This window comes from Diadema antillarum, unplaced genomic scaffold (assembly GCF_040938485.1).
Source record: "Diadema antillarum isolate AM-2024a unplaced genomic scaffold, OU_Dant_1.0 scf00000029, whole genome shotgun sequence".
Classification (NCBI taxonomy): domain Eukaryota; kingdom Metazoa; phylum Echinodermata; class Echinoidea; order Diadematoida; family Diadematidae; genus Diadema; species Diadema antillarum.
The window spans coordinates 1026469-1043042 of record NW_027270918.1 but is presented as its reverse complement, the minus strand read 5'-3'; the positions used below and the strand labels follow the sequence as shown (position 1 = coordinate 1043042).

The 16574-nt window shown below is 38.6% G+C and overlaps 1 protein-coding gene across 1 annotated transcript; it reads left to right on the top strand.

Annotated features, from left to right (window-relative positions):
• Window positions 1-5170: 5170 nt before the first annotated feature.
• LOC139739471 (DNA polymerase eta-like) lies at window positions 5171-15554 on the top strand. Its single transcript, XM_071650078.1, has 10 exons — window positions 5171-5304; window positions 6735-6869; window positions 7895-8109; window positions 8883-9034; window positions 9645-9748; window positions 10158-10277; window positions 11527-11650; window positions 12253-12318; window positions 13145-13314; window positions 14270-15554. The coding sequence occupies exons 1-10, from the start codon at window positions 5171-5173 to the stop codon at window positions 15552-15554; spliced, it is 2505 nt and encodes an 834-aa protein (XP_071506179.1).
• Window positions 15555-16574: the final 1020 nt, after the last annotated feature.

Genomic DNA, 16574 nt, shown 5'->3' with positions numbered 1-16574 from the left:
ATATAGAAGTCTTCTGGGGAAAAGAAAAAAATATATATGGACCAATGGGGACACGATGTTCATGCATCTACCCATCTGCGGCTGATCTAAACAAAGAGCTACATTGTACTCCCTCTGGGAAGAAGACATTGCGTTGTAGAATGCTTTGCTCCTAATCATGGATGCTGCCGACGTACAGCGGATGCTTGTGATGCACATGCTGATGCCACACTTTTTGAAATGTGTTGAGATCACTTTCTTGCACTGGAGTGCTGCTGTATGAAAGAACAATGATGGTAAAGATTCAGCTTGTGGACTGCCACAAGTTGCTTCTTGCACTTGTTCTTTTTTTTTTTTTTTTAAGCAATTGGAGAGGAGTCCAGTGTCTATGAATTTCCCAACAAAATCCATTGTATGGACAGGTATGATATACATGTACAGTGATTCTGTACTATATTGTTTACAAAGGAGGTAAAATGGGGCCACCAACTACTGTATGTCCCAAGACTGTTCAAGCTATATGTTGTGTATGATAGCATGTGCTCGCTTGATTATTGTAGTATCCTAGCATTGACATGAAGGCAGTGACAGTGGGGGCACTGTATGTTGTGATATTCATTTGCAGAGTGTTTTTTGTATACTATTACTGTACAAGGCAGTGCCATGTAATACGTGACAGGGCTTTATTCACATTTTTGCAGCCAGAGTTCTGGAGGACAAATGGCGGTACAATACGTATATTTGTTCTTGCCCTGTTCAGAGGCTCAACCTCCAGGGATTTCTTCACATACTGTAATGTGTGCAGAATCCCATGATCATCTGACTTAATTTTCTTTTGGGCTACTTTGTCTATTGCAGGGTTCTTTTTGATGCTGGAAGGTGAACAGTTGTAAATTTTTGTACATATCATAGTATACTTATTTCACTAATGAAGTATTTGTTTTCTTTACACGTAAAGGATCACAGGATCATGTAATTTATTTTAATGCGACTTATTTTATCAGCAATGAAGTTCAGACCTTGTACTGTGAGATTCCTTGGAGGGCACAGGAAGAAAATGTTTTTCAGTTTTATGTGTTGTTGTTTTTTTGGTACATTTGTGAGTGATGAAGTAAAGACTTTATGCAAGGATCTCAAATTGAGGAAAATCCGAGTGTTAATCATGATAACGTCTGCAGAATCAAATGTTTGATGATCATTTTTACAAATTTAAATGCAACATCTTATGCAATCAAGGGAATGAAAGAGCTCAATATGAGAGGATTTGAAGAACATGCAATACCAAGAAAGATGTTTGGTATGATGAAGTATATTTTCTCTAGTTTTAAAGACATTAGATACACATATTATTGGCAATATGGCATTATTTTTTATCAGCAAGTAGAGAATGTAGATATGTACAGACTTAGTTGATGCATTGTATGCACTGCAGATAAAACTTGTAGTAAAAGAGAAGTACATGTATCAATATTGTCTATCCATATGACAGTGTTCCATGTTGAACTTGTATACAGATATTCCAGATTATTTCCTGTTTGCAATTAGGGAAGGGATAGAAAGTGTAGATATGAGATGCCACATTTCGTTTGTGAGACAGATGTGAGCTGATGATAGCACAATCGTCTTTTCTTTCACATTTTTTTTGTGACAATTTTTTTTTTTAAGAATTTCTTTTAGAATGATTCCTTTCATAGTTGTTTTATCTGGAAAGAGGTAAAAAGGAAAAAAAAAAGAAGAAAGCTGTAAGTCATATACTATTAGGTATGAACATTTTTTTCATGTCATTTCAGTTGTGCTTGTTTTCCTCTGTTTATGATCAAGGATGAAATCATATTTGAAACTGTATTTATTGTAGTAATGCTAAACATTAACCAAGTCATGAGTACTGCTTGTAGATGGCAGAATTGCTTGCAGTGTAGAAGGCCATAGATGTCACTCTATCTCTTTTGATTCGATCTCTTGAAATAACTTTTTTTATTGCCGTTTTGCTGGTGTGAAAGAGATTTTCATTATCTAATGATTCTCCCAGCATCCGCCAATCATCACTGGTAGTAGCTTTGCGGATTTGTTTGAGGTGTGGCAGTGTCAGTACACCTTCGCACATGGTAACTATTGTGATGCGAACCATTTGCCAATGGACACAGAAAACTGCACTGCAGTGTTACACACTGTCCAAAGTTGCTGGCACAGAAAAGATTTAAGTAGGAAGTCATACACATCACCATGCGTCACATTATCACCATGTATGGTTGTACAGAGTAATGTATATAGCTGAGAATCCATAATAACCATCAGACAATAAATTGTGCAGTCAGGAGTGCCATAAAATGAGTGTATTTATGTGTTCATTGTACCGTTTAAATTTTATCTTTATTTTGCATTTAGACTGTCAGTAAAAATGATACATTTACATGTATATTGCGTACGCTGAAGTTTCTACCTCAAATGTGGCAAAAAAGGTCCACTATTACGAAAATATTGGCAAAAATGAAAACAAAAATACTGTATGCCCTGCATGCACTGTCCCAGACCAGCACATTAGCATTGTAATATCAAGTAGCTATTACTGCTAGTATATACAGTAAAAGAGCCCCAATGCCATAGACATGATTATTGATAACAGTCTCTGGCATAGTCTACCTACTAGCAGTACCACTGTGGCAATTTAACACAGCTTTACTTTGCATAATAAAGCAGTTTGTTTGACAAGTCACTCTCTCTTTTGAACAACAGTGATAATAATAATGATGATAATGATAATAATAGTAATAGTAATAGTAATAATAATAATAATAATAATAATTATTATTATTATTATTATTATTATTATTATTATCATTATTATTATTATTATTATTATTACTATTATTATTATTATTATTATTATTATTATTATTATTATTATTATTATTATTATTATTATTATCATTATTGCAAAATGATATAGGGGCCTAAAATATGCAAAAATTATCAACTCACAAAAAAATGTCTGATTATAGCATAGTACAATGGTTCAGGCCAGGAAGTTGATTTGGACAAACTTGGCCAGAAACATTGAAGTGCCTTCTTTTTTCTTTCTTTCTTTTTCATTTTTATCTTTCATGAGGAATGAGAGGATTTTTTTTTTTCAAAGTTTTTGTTATTACTGTACCCTATATCTGCTGAGAGGAAACAAATGTTAAATTCTCATAGCTTTGCAAAGCAGCTAGATCATACATTTCAACGAGAGCATTTTGATATGCATATATATACGAGTACTGTATTTTTATTTCATGAACAAAGTATATACTGTGTACTGTTATGTATATTTATATTATACAGTATATGTGACCGCCCAGCTCAAAACCTACAAAATGTCGCAGATTGGGATTCACTGTAATGGACCAAAATACATGTCATTAGCAGAGACTCCAACTCTCCCGTTTCCGACGGGAGATCTCCCGCCGAAAACCCATTTTTGCAAAATCTCCCGTTCTCCCGCTTGAGATTTGATTTCTCCCGCCCTGGCTCTGTGTCTCCCGTTGGAAAGGATTTCTTACTTATTGCTATCGTATGTTGAAAAAATAAGCCTTAGATAGCACCAGCGAACATCTAGAACCCTAGGAACTTCGCACTTCGCACACATCATCTTGGAGTCTCCCGTTTGCTAGGGGTTTCGGGCGGGAGAATTTCCAGATCAGAAGGTGCTTGGGGTTGGAGTCTCTGCATTAGGGTTGACCGATCTTTTTTTCCACCTACATGTGGATACTGTCAAAACATGGCAGCTTGAAACAAAACCGATTTTTTAAAACAATTTTTATTAATTGATTAATGTATTTATTTATTTATTCATTCATTCATTCATTCATTCATTCATTCATTCATTCATTCATTCATTCATTCATTCATTCATTCATTCATTCATTCATTCATTCATTTATTAATTCATTTATTCATTCATTCATTTATTTACTCAGTCATTCATTCATTTTTATACAGGCATGCCCTCACTAGGAAATAGAATACATTTTCATTGATACTTCTGCACAGCATACCCAAGTCATATACTCTTTAATCTACATTTGAAGAGTTTGTTTGCAAAAACCGATAAGTCCATATTTGCCAAGTGCAGATATTTGCGATTAAAGATGAAGAAAAATAAAGAGAATAATGAGACAATTTTTGCTTCTTTTGACCATAACTTCAATATAAAGTAGTGACCAATATATCATTTAAAAGGTATTATTTTGTACTTTATGACAGAGACCGTACTTCAAAATCTTCAAAAATGGACTCATCGGTTTTTGCAAACAAACTCTTCATTTCTACCTTTTCTATGAAACTGCACCTTCGAACTCTCTCATTTCAATTTTTTGAATGGGATATCGGATGGTCCAATTTTAACAAACTAATGTCTCATTTTACAGCTTACAGCTTACTTTTTTGAACCATGTAGAAAAGTGGAGTGAGAGAGAGAGATATATACATACATGCAATGCATGCATGCATACATACATACTTACACGGTATACATACATATGCATGTCTGTATGATTATCTTATGTGGGTATGTTTGCGGGTGTGGATGCATGTGTGTGTGCAAGCATAGCAAAGGCGGACCTAAGTAGAGGCCCTATATATCATCAAAGAGGAACATAAAACAGCAAAATCAAGAAGGAAGAAGAAACGAGCGAAAAGGTGTCAATATCAGCAATTGCAACTGAAGTATAATGTGGTATAGTACGTCATGTCTCTACAACAAGGTTTTAATAGAACATATAACAATAGATTACAGATGTCTTAATGATATGAATAAATGAGCGCAGAAACAGCAGCTGCGAAAGTTGAAGAAACCAATAACGGTCCAAATAAGGAGTTATACCCTCGCATCACGCACTACGCACGTACAATTTGTACTAATTTTTGACTTAAAACTCCACAATAATAAAGCGATATGCCTCTATTAATCAGTTGTTATGGATGCTACTTTTCTATACTGCTAGTATGCGCAAGGTTCGGTTGAGCGGTTTCGTCCCTCTTGGGGCCGATCCGAGTTGGGGGGGTGGGGGGGGGGGGGGGGGGGGGAGTTGCTCGTAAAGCACATTCGCATTGATGCGGCGCGGCGGTACCCCGATGAACCAGCGCGCGCTATGAACAAGGAGCGCGCGCCGCGGCAATTTCAATCAAGATTGAAGTTACGAAACGTCGAAAGATGGCTCGAGAACCTCGGGTAGTGATCCTGATTGACATGGATTGCTTTTACGTGCAGGTTGAGCAGCGACATAATCCTCACATCAAAGGAAAGCCTTCCGCAGTTGTCCAGTATAATGCCTGGAAAGGTGGCGGGTGAGAACTAATGTATTTACATCCAAATTAAGATCCAAGAATGCCGAACAATGGTATAGTCCCACGCGTTGAAGTTGGTGTCGTCAATTCCAATCGCCAACATCACATTGTTAAAACTAAAAGACGTGTAGATTCTAGATTCTAATTGTAGTGCTACAGTAACGTACTCGTAACGTCACGTTAGACATCTAGATAGATCCCCGTTATATTTTGTTTTTACTACACTATTGACAGTATGGTAATACCTTGGTGTTATAGTCTAGGCCTACAACATACAATAGTAGTAGGCCTACCTATTCACGATTGCTACTTTGAAAACTTGTACAAGTATTTTGTGTGGCAGTGCCGTGCGGTTGCGATTGCTGCTGGTTTGGCATTGAAAACGCACGGCGTTCGGCCCGGTTTTTCACCCATCAACTAAAAAATCAACTAAAAAAGCTTTTAATAATCGCTTCATTGCCAATATGTATAATATAATAATAACGGTGCATGCAGTACAGTCGGGTGCAGTGGTATTTGTACGATACTACTGCCAGCGCCACTCACTACAAAAAAAAATAGTCCCGCTATAGCGCAACGTACAATATGCATGCGCATGCACATTAGTTGTAACCGTGCAGCAGCACATATTCATGCGCATGCACTGCACGATCCGTATGTACTGGAACGACGAATTTGAATTTGGAGGGGGAAAATGTTCAACAATGAATATTTACGAGGGATATTTTTACATATCAAAACTACTGTTATAATTTTGTTATATTTTAAGGTCAAAATTTTCTGTTGATTTTAATTAGTAGCAAGTGAAAATAAAGAAGACACAAGTTACAGACATCAAGAAACCTCCAAAACCCGATGTGCGTAAGATGGAAAGTCAAATTTTGTGGAGGTAAGTCCAAATTGCGACGGAGGGTGCGTATAATTCATTGAATGGTGAGTCCAAAGTGGCGACGGAGGGTTTGTACATGGTAATGAGAAGTGGACTCTCCTTTGACCATGACTGACATCTCCCGGGGGTCACCTAGTGGGTCTTACAATTGATAGGTGCATTACTCTATCTGTTTTTATGTTTATTGGTTTTATCACTTTTATTTCTTTTTTTTTTTTTGGGGGGGGGGAGATGGGTGGATGAATCTGAGGAGCTAACGTTAAAGGCATATTAATTGAGCACTCACATGACATGTACATTTATGTATACTGTAGTAGTGTCTAACTGTTAGTGTTAACCGTTAGGTAGAAAAAAAAAAGACGAAAACACAAATAAGTATGTAGACTACACTGTGTGTAGCGAATGCTGAAGTCTTATATGTGTGCCATGTGTAAGTGTTTGTCATACCAACTGATTAATGAGGTTTAGTGTAAGGTTTCTATGAAATGTCGAATGTATTTAATGTTAGTGATGTCTACTGTAAGTTTGCTCCTTGTGACAGGATTATTGCAGTGAGTTACGAGGCCCGGAAATTTGGCGTGACCCGTCAGATGCGCGGGGATGAGGCGCGTCAAAAGTGTCCCGACATCCAGCTTGTGAAAGTGCCAGAGAGTAGAGGGAAAGCAGACCTGACTAGGTGAGTTTTGCATTATATGTACACATAATTGCAGATATCAAATTGACAAATTATAGCATTCTTGATTCTTTTCTTCTTGCTATAATTTCTCCTTCTCTCTGTTAAGGAGCTGATTGAAAGAATTACAGTGTATCATCAGTGATTGTTTGTGATGATACAAAAATATTTCTTAATGAAATAATATTGCAGAATAGATTGAAGCATGCTGTAATGAGGAATGTTCGTGTGCATTTAATTGCACGAATTTAGCGAGCACCAAGATTCGCGATATTAAAATGCATGCGAAAGTTCTTGTCTACACTATATGAATTGAATGCCAGTGACAGTTTGCGAAAATTTCATGCTGCAAAAAAAGGCTGTTGGCTCAAATTTGCGAAAAATTCATGCCGCGAATATATCATGTTTTACAGTACTACACTTTTGAGTCACTGTGTTTGCAGTTGATAAGAAAATGAGATTATGTGTTAAACAACCCTTTAAAAGGAATAGATAGATGCTCACAAGTTGGACAAGAGTAAATGATGAAATACTGACATAGCAGACATAGATCAAAATCTAGAGAATAGTTTCTGCGTGATGCCTTATCTAATGCCAAAGTTGTCGAAAATGTAGCTTCAGTGAAGATTTAGCGACAGCTAATCAGAAACAGTTGCCAGTCAAGGAGAACCTACATGAACATCAGAATGAGTGAAAAATTTTTGCTGAGTTAGAGGTGTAAGGGAGCAGAACCAAATACTTGATGGAGTACTCATAGTGGAAGGAAGAAGCCAAATTGTTTCTTGACTGACATGATAGCTGTGAGCTTTTGATTCTGGATATGGCTTATTACAGGATGGAGAGTTGAACATTAACAGTGACTGTCCTGCTCCATCCTGATTTGTTAGCTGTTTAAATTTGTGTGGATGGGCACGTTTGCAGCCTCTTTTTAAAACTGTGAAAGCTGTCACACGCCCACACGCTGTACCCTAACATACAGGTATTATCTTCACCCACCCTCCCTATCCACCACTTTTTTTATTCTGCAGGTATCGTGAAGCAGGGGCAGAAGTGATCACGGTCCTGTGCAAGTACAGCAAGAGTGTGGAGAGGGCAAGCGTGGATGAGGCCTACGTGGATGTCACGGAGGAGGTACAGGAGAGGCTGTCGTGCATGGGGGAAGGTCAGGGCATTGAAACGTCCAGTCTCCCACAGACATTTATCAAAGGCCACGACACTGCTGAAGATGGGGTCGACATTGAAGGTGAGGCAGATGTCCTCTTCCAGATCAATGTTGCTTTCATACCAACAACCACCATATAGGCAGCAGGAGATTTGTAGATGTGTGCCATTTTTTTCAAGTCTGAAGTTGGTCTTACACGGGCAAGCATTTTGTTTTCTGGTGTTACAATGTATTACACATCTTTCTGTTCATTTAAAAATATTGCAATGGCAAAAGTTTGTCACACACATTGAACATGGAGGAATTATTTCATCATCTTTTTGTTCAGCTTTGTTTGATTGAAATCTTTTTTTTTTTTTATTTTGTTTTGCATGGACAAGCAGTTGCAGATATGGAAATAAGATACACATCTGTTGGGTCATCTTTCCTCGAACATTGATGTTGAAATTTTGATCGATATTAGCATTGATCCTGAAATTGATTGAATCTTGGTTTGAGAGTGTATGAGGTCATTAGTCATGTGCAGAAAGTTTACTGGTGAATGATTCATTTTTGTGTGTTTTAAGATGGAAAGGGCTGTGAATTGTATTCAAAATCAGTGGAAGATCCAGGGGGGGGGGGGGGCACACTGGGTGCGCGCCCCCCTTTGTGTTTGGTTAAAACAAAAGAAATGAAAAGAAAAAAATTGATTTTGTGAAGGCGCCTCCCCTTTTTGAAATTCCTGGATCCCCCCTCCCCGAAATTTGTGTTTGTTTGTTTTTTTGCATTATTTTACTGTTCATGTGTCGGGGGAATGTCTAAAGCAGAGTGACATGATATAAAAAGAAACAAGGTATTTTGGATATTATTTGCAGATGTAAGAAGAAGAGGACTTGAGACTTGGCTGCAAACGGATGATGTTGAGATGAAAAAACTGGCTGTTGGTGCCATGATAGCAGAAGAGATGAGAACAGCTGTTGTCAAGGAGACGGGATTCCACTGCTCAGCTGGCATCTCTCACAACAAGGTACGTTTGGAACAAAGAACTAGAAACGGTAAGGACTCAGCAGAGGTGTTGTTTGCATAACTTTTTATCAACGCTGCCCCTCATCAACACAAAGTGTCGTATCAATATAGAAGTTGCTTAATGTAGTTTCAAAATCACAAGAAATATGCCTGCCGTGTTTGCTTTGCACGCTTCCTTGGTTTTGGATGCATTTGTTGTTTTGTTTTTGTGCTGAGGAACAAGTTTTGCGTTGCAGCACAGCTTTCTGTATGACAGATCCTTTCATACGACTGAAGAACAAGTCTGATGATGCTTTTGTGCATTTGAAGGGATTGACTGCTGGAATTTACTGCATGTTCCCATAACACAACAATGAACTTTGCTTCAGCCTAAAAGAAAATCCGCTACTATATGCACCCCAGGTATATGAACAGATCACTCCTGATGAAAATAAGTATCTGCCAGGAAAAGACATAACTTCTCTATGCAGCATTACAAACCCCAGTGATAATGGCTATTGACCATAAACTTCACGAGGAATAATAGGCCCTGAAGTGATATTTCCTCATTTAATGACTCCTTCAGCATAACTGATATTGTAAAGTTCACAAATACTTTATATTCCATCTAGATGCTCGCAAAGATTGCTTGTGGATTCCACAAACCCAACCGGCAGTCAGTTCTACCACCGGCCGCTCTAGAGGGAGTGTTCAAAACAGTTCCTGTAAGAAAATTGTAAGTCTTGTTGTATTTGTTTCCATTTTTGTAACGTCGTGCTCTGCTACCATAGAGTAGTTTACCATTGCATTCAAAATAGTCGTGCTCTTTTACCCATTCCAGAATCTGGTTGCAGGAAGTTTTCAGTCATTTTTTAATCTTAAAATATGTTGCGATTCCTTGCATCCAGTTGTCATGATTGTTAAACAAGGTTTTGGCATGCTTCTGGTTGTCAGGAGTAACCTTGTATCAAGAAAATGTGAAAAAAAGGGTGAAGTTGTTTTTTAGCAGGTCTATTCTTTCCTCCACTTTTGTTTAAATGGAGGAAAGATGTACAAGAGTGCATAGTGTTTTTCAGGGTGTGAATTTTTCATTTTTCACATTATGTGATTGATTAACGTGGCTGTGATGACATGTTGTCCTGCAGTCGGAATCTCGGAGGGAAACTTGGCCACTCATTGTCAGAGGATCTTGGCGTGGAGTATATGGGTGACCTTTTGCGGTACACAGAGAAGCAATTGCAGATGAGATATGGAGATAAAACAGGGTAAGGAAGAATGAAAGGAGACTACTTCTTCCGTTTTAGCTTAGGTTTCTGATACACTGGTTTCCTGCATTCCAACTCGTTTGTGCCATAAATTTTGCCATTTACATATTGAAATAGCACAAGGTATGGTTTGGCTTTGACATTGACATTTTGTCATCATTTCATTTCATATCATTATCGTTACCAAAAAAAAAAAATGCACTGCATTTGTCAAATGGGTTGCTTTACGATGTGAGGCTGATATTCATTTGTTGACCTCACAAGTCAGAGTACTTTTTTAAACATCATTTCACTGCTATATTCTATATCGTGGTCATCCAATGAACGCATTAAAGGTATTGTGTACCTTTGGGAGCAGTGATTTAAAAAATGTTCGAGTTATCACATTTGATGCATATGTGCGGGTGAGTTGTATCACAAAACGTCCTACCACATACAATTTTTCGCAATGAAACCTAAAATATAAGGAGATATCACAAATTTTTCTCAATAAACCATAACTGTAGACGGTTGATTCTTGAAATGATTGTATTGTAGTGTTCTCATTTTGAATATCTAACAATACTTAACACTGATTATACTGATGATAATTTTTACATTGGTTGTTCCTATCCCTATCTCACATTTTAGAACTGTTTTAAAGCACTAAAGCTGGGTTTTTGTTTCATCTGCAAATGGTAAATAATGCCTTGAAGGGAGCATAGATAGACATTTGTATAATGTCGGATTGTTTTGGGGGGGTTTTCCCCCATTTGGAAATTTATGAAGTCATAACAGTGCTCTGAATTGATTCTGATTGTACAATTCCCTAAATCAATTCTGACTTTCCATATCATATCTGCTAGATATAGGGTAGGATACAATGTTTTCTTTGCTCAGTAGTCATCCATACAGATGAAGAAGGTGTTTACATACTAAGGAGCACATCTGTGTCAAATAATACTTCACTGCTCACACATTCTCTCATTTCAAATATTTACGAGATGCCAACTCCTTTTAGACCTTCAAAAAGTGGAATTACTTGAATTACTCAAATTACCTAAATTACCTATGATAATGCTCAGTAAGTCAAAGACTTGTAGAGGGTCATTCAAAGGATCCAATCCTGAGCCTGAGGAGTTCAATGTGATGTATCCACAGGGTAGTCAAAAGGAATAGAGTGTCCAAGTATTGAACAAAATCTTTGTGCTGCATAATGGTGCTGCTAATTGCAATAATTACTAGTCATGTTTTCTCTCTCCCAATTTAGTTCCTGGCTGTTTGGTGTATGCAGAGGCGTCGATGACGAGCCAGTCAGACCCCGGCAGCTGCCAAAGTCTACGGGTTGCAGCAAGAACTTCACTGGCAAAAATGCCCTCGACACCAAAGACAAAGTGAGCCACAGGCAGTCATTCTTACATTGCCATAAACGGGCACTTCTCAACCTTTTATAAGCCGAGGCCCAATTTTGGCTCCTACACAATTTTTTTTTTAGGACCCACTTTGGCTCCTACAAATTTTTTAGAGGCCCGCTTTAGTTCCTACAAATTTTTCAAGGCCCATGTTGGCTCCTATAGTTCTTTTTTTTTTTCAGGACCAACTTTGGCTCCTACAAATTTTTTCGAGGCCCACTTTAGCTCCAACAATTTTTTCCAGGCCCACGTTGGCTCCTGGGAATTTTTTTGAGACCCAGTAAGATCTAATAATAATCTTTTTTTTTTTATCTTTTTTTTTTTGGTCAACATTACGGCCCTTCTGCGAGAGATTCATGGACCACCAGTTGAGAAGCGTGGCCATAAACATAGGAAAGACAAAAACTATGCTTTGCGAAAACTTTAGGATATTTTTACATAGAAAGGGTCATGATGGTTTTTGTGTACAATTTCTTTCTTTTTTTTTTGAGAAAAAAACAAGAAAGGAAAATTGAAGCAATCAAGAGATGTATATAGGTTCTCATGTAAGGTTTCTTGTTACCATACTTTCAATCCATGAATAGGTCAAGTACTGGTTGAGATCCCTTGCTGAAGAAGTGGAACACAGATTACAAAGAGAGGAAGAACTGGTAAGTATTGACAGGGAACCATATTTCCTCTATCCTGATAGTTTCCCAAATTACAATCAGAAGTGCCAGTGTCTTTTAAATACAATTCAACTTCACACCCTGTGTAAATGCGTAGGCTGCATTTGTTCTGTCAAAAAGACAGAAAGGCAGACTTACAAATGCACACCCATGCACACACATAGAGACACCAGAGTTTTGCCAAAAAGCAAAGCTTTAGATACATATTCTCAAGAGCGCCAGCTCTAAAAAGCCATTGCGGTTATTTACATATCTGGACGTTTGAAGGTCATTGACAGTCAAAATCCGTAGTTTCAAAGAAAAACATAAACATAACTGAGGGTATGGTAGCACTGTATTACTGAAGCATGACTGAATTTGCAGAATTTCAATTTAATGTATTTAAAGCTGTGTATTTCTTGAAGGGATGGTACAGTATTGGTTGAGGCGATGATTCGGCTTTTAACCTTTTGTGAGATACCAAGAAACCACTTGTGAAATAGTACAGAGCATGCCATTCTAAGATGGATTCAAAGTTTATTTGATGAAAATCGGTTTTGGAATAGCTGAGACATCAAAAAGCAAAGTAAGATAAAGAGGTCATGGTAAAAGGTGGGCCCTTTTATTAGGATTGCTCTATTTTGCGTATCTCGGCCATTTCAAAACCAATTTTCATCAAATAAACGCTGAATTGGAATTTCATGCTCTTTCATAATTCATAAGATTTTTCTCATTATCTCACCCAAAGATGTTAGAAACCTGAAGTTAGGTCTCAACCAAAACTATACGATCCCTTTAAAACTCCAATTCAATAACATTGCCCATCCAGAATGACCGCAGAGCCAAACACCTGGCAGTTTATGTGCGGCAGGCAGGCACTCCTCCCACTACCGCCAGTCGCTCGTGTGCCATCTGCCACATCAGCAGTGAGGCCATCGCTAGAGACTGCTACATGGTCATTCAGAACCTCAACCAGGCGGGTAATCACCAGGCGGCATGGTGAGTGTGTGTGTATGTGTATGTGTGTGTGTGTGGGGGGGGGGACCTCTTCCTCGGGGGCTCCTTGAACGAATAATGTCCGAAAAATATGGTTCTAAGAAAATAACTGGAGGGGCATTGAGGCATTTGTGATATTTTGTTGTCTGATCAAGTTATATTGTAGAGCTGAATTGGACTCTTGCAGTCTGACCTCTCCTATCTAGCCTCCCTTTATCCGGATCTCTCCATGATCCAGATACGATCTTACCGTGATTTTTGTTTTGTTTTGTTTTGTTTTTGTTTTTTGTTTTTCAATCTATAATCACAGGGAAAAGGGGGATTCCAAACTCAGACAAAATTCCTGCATGAACTCACAAATTATTCCCAACATAATTTTTATCTAAATAACATGCATTTAGACATTAACTACCCAAATCCCTTATCCAGATGAACGCCGGTCCGGACATGTCAGGATAGGAAAGGTCGAACTGTATCCAAAGTCTCACAATACATAATTATTTCATTGTGAAACATCAGCAGCTTATCTGCTTTCAACCCTGTAATTCTCATTTTGCACTCAAAATGCTAAAAGTAATTGAAGTTTTGGCACATAATTGAGTGTAGAATTATCACTACTGAACTAATGATCATGCTTGCGAGAAGTTCACTGGTTGAATTGCATTATTGCCCCGTGTTCCTAGAAGTTTCAAAACTTCTAATGATACCATAGCAGTAAAAACGTTTACACAATATGAGTCAATTTCAGTTAACTTTGCTGTGTTTTGTACTGTTGCAGATGAGTGGTTCAATACAAAATCTATTTAAACACTCGTAAAAATTATGCATGTTGTTGTTTCTGTGATGGTTCAGTCGACAGCAAATTTTGTGACAAATTCCATGCTGTAAAATATTCTGTGCTTGCAGCTGACAATTGGCAGTATGCGATCTTCCTTTCCTGTCTTTTAATACATTTTAGGTCACCTGCCATTATATGCCTGGGGATCTCAGCATCAAAGTTTGTTGACCTGCACGGCTCAAAATCTGCAGCCGCATCCATTGATGCCTTCCTGAAAGCAGTTCCAAGCAGGTCAAGTGATCAACTAGAAGAAGCGAAGGGAACCGCGTCAAAAGCATCATCAAGGAAACGGAGCTCCATCGAAAGGTTCCTCACCCAGCCCAAGCCAGAAGACAGGGAGGGGGAGATGGAGATTCCCAGGGATGCAGCCGGGGAAACATTGCAGGGAAAGAAGCCTGCAAGCCCGAGGCGAGGCAGCATTAAGACATTCTTCTCGCCACGGACGGATCAAGGGATTGATAGCAGTGATGGCAAAACAAAACATAATTCCAAGGAGTGCAGTATGAAGAGCAATGATGGTGAAAGGGGTGAGCGTCTTGGCATGGCAAACAAAGTGTCAGATTTGAATGTGGATAAGAGCAGGGTTAGGGGAGACTTGGTGCAAACCAACAGTCTTTGCGATAGAAACGTCACATCGGGAGACAAGGTATCTCATGAAGATGAGCCCATCAAAGGGAAGTCATTTTTCGCCAGATTCAAGCAGAAGCAAGAAAGGGAGAAGGCTCGTAAGGAGAGCACGAGACATGGAAATTGTGTTTCCCAGGATATCAGCAAGGTTGCAACTACAGATGCCCTGTCAAATCCCCAGGGGTGTCTTACGGAGGCTAACTGTGCTGGAGCAGACGAAATCAAAACGAGATATCAGGAACCCCCAGAACCCATGGACTTATCAAGTGATGATGACTTTGCGGATGGAAGGAAATATTTAGAAAATAATGTTCGAAGTTCTGCCAGCATTCATCACAGTCGATGCAATATTTCAGAAGCTTGCTCAGGCAAAAGTTTGACTGATCTGAACAGCAAGCAAAACAGTGCCAGTTTCCAAATCCAGGAGGATTGCGGCCCTGCAGCATCTAAGAACAGGACAGCTGCGGAACGCACTCAGCCGACCGAAGATGAGATCCGGTGTGAAAAGTGCCACGAGATAGTCCCTGTATGGGACTACCCCGAGCATGTGGACTATCACGTAGCCCTGGAACTGCAAGAGAGCGAGAGAGCCGGGGCCAGGACATCTGCGTCCGCTGGTGCAACCGATTCCAAGCCCAGGCCTGCACCCCCAATCAGGATCGGGAAGAAAAGGGGTAGACCGCCCGGTTCGAAGAACGGCACAAAGAAGGCAAGACCAGGCACAGATAATTCGGGACCGGGCACCAGCACCTTGCACAGTTTTTTCAAACCAAAATAGAGATGGAGCCCAAGTATAATTTTGATGTCTCGCTCCTTTGCATTAATTTAATTTTCTTGATTTTTGATGGGTGTGATGTTGGTAGAGATTTATTGTTAATCTGCAATTAACTTAATGGTCTTGCCTTCACTCCTTCTTCATGTCTGATTTATTCCAGTCAGAAATAATATTTATCCTTTCCATTATATGAAATATATAATATTTCCTTTGTCACAGTATGTAACTACAGCAAATACTGATTAGCAGGAACTAAGTTTGATGCAGTGTGTATTTATGTATGCATATATGTTTGTATATTTCTCTCTGTATATATAAAGTATAATTATATACATATGAACATGTGTTTGTTTGCGTGTGGGTGTGTGGAATATAGTATAATATTTGATACTGTAAAAGCGGAAATTTTTTGCATGAGGAATTTTTTGCACTCAGCCAGGTAAGAAGAATTTTGTAGAATCAAAATATAAAATTGTGTTGCATACAACGAGCAAAAAAAAAACAACAAAACGCATGTTCTTGTACTCGCGTGAGATTCCTATTGCACCAAATTTGCAAAAATTTCCACTTTTACGGTATTGTAGAAATTATAAAGGTTCATAAATTTATGATTTGCAATGCTTTGGTATGCACTGGTTTTATTCTTAAACATATTCTGAATTCTTGTGCACAATTCTACTCAGGGCTTTGTATATAGTATATACATACTAGAAAACCCAGCTTTAACCAAGGCAAGTAGTCTTCTTCATAATGACAAGTGCAAGGCTCTTGATCTCACAAAATTATCAAACCATAATTGCGATGTCAATGCCAAACTTACCTCCTTCGAGCACCATTCTATCATGTTTATTCAATGGGAGCAAATTTCTGGTGTGCTCTTACAATTTGCTGAGACACCGAGGCAAACATCAGGGGTGTATCCAGGATTTTTTCTGGGGGGTCGTAATCAAAATTTTTTGCCCCTTACCTTTGCAAGGGAGTGGAGTGACCGAGCGGGGGAAGGTGTGGGAGCGGGGTGTCCCC

Bases quoted from the DNA above. Each gene is read 5' to 3' on its own strand.
- LOC139739471 (XM_071650078.1), top strand. From the start codon at position 5,171: ATGGCTCGAGAACCTCGGGTAGTGATCCTGATTGACATGGATTGCTTT. The intron at 9,035-9,644 runs GTACGTTTGGAA...TATTCCATCTAG, and splicing joins CTGGCATCTCTCACAACAAG to ATGCTCGCAAAGATTGCTTG. The intron at 9,749-10,157 runs GTAAGTCTTGTT...GTTGTCCTGCAG, and splicing joins ACAGTTCCTGTAAGAAAATT to TCGGAATCTCGGAGGGAAAC.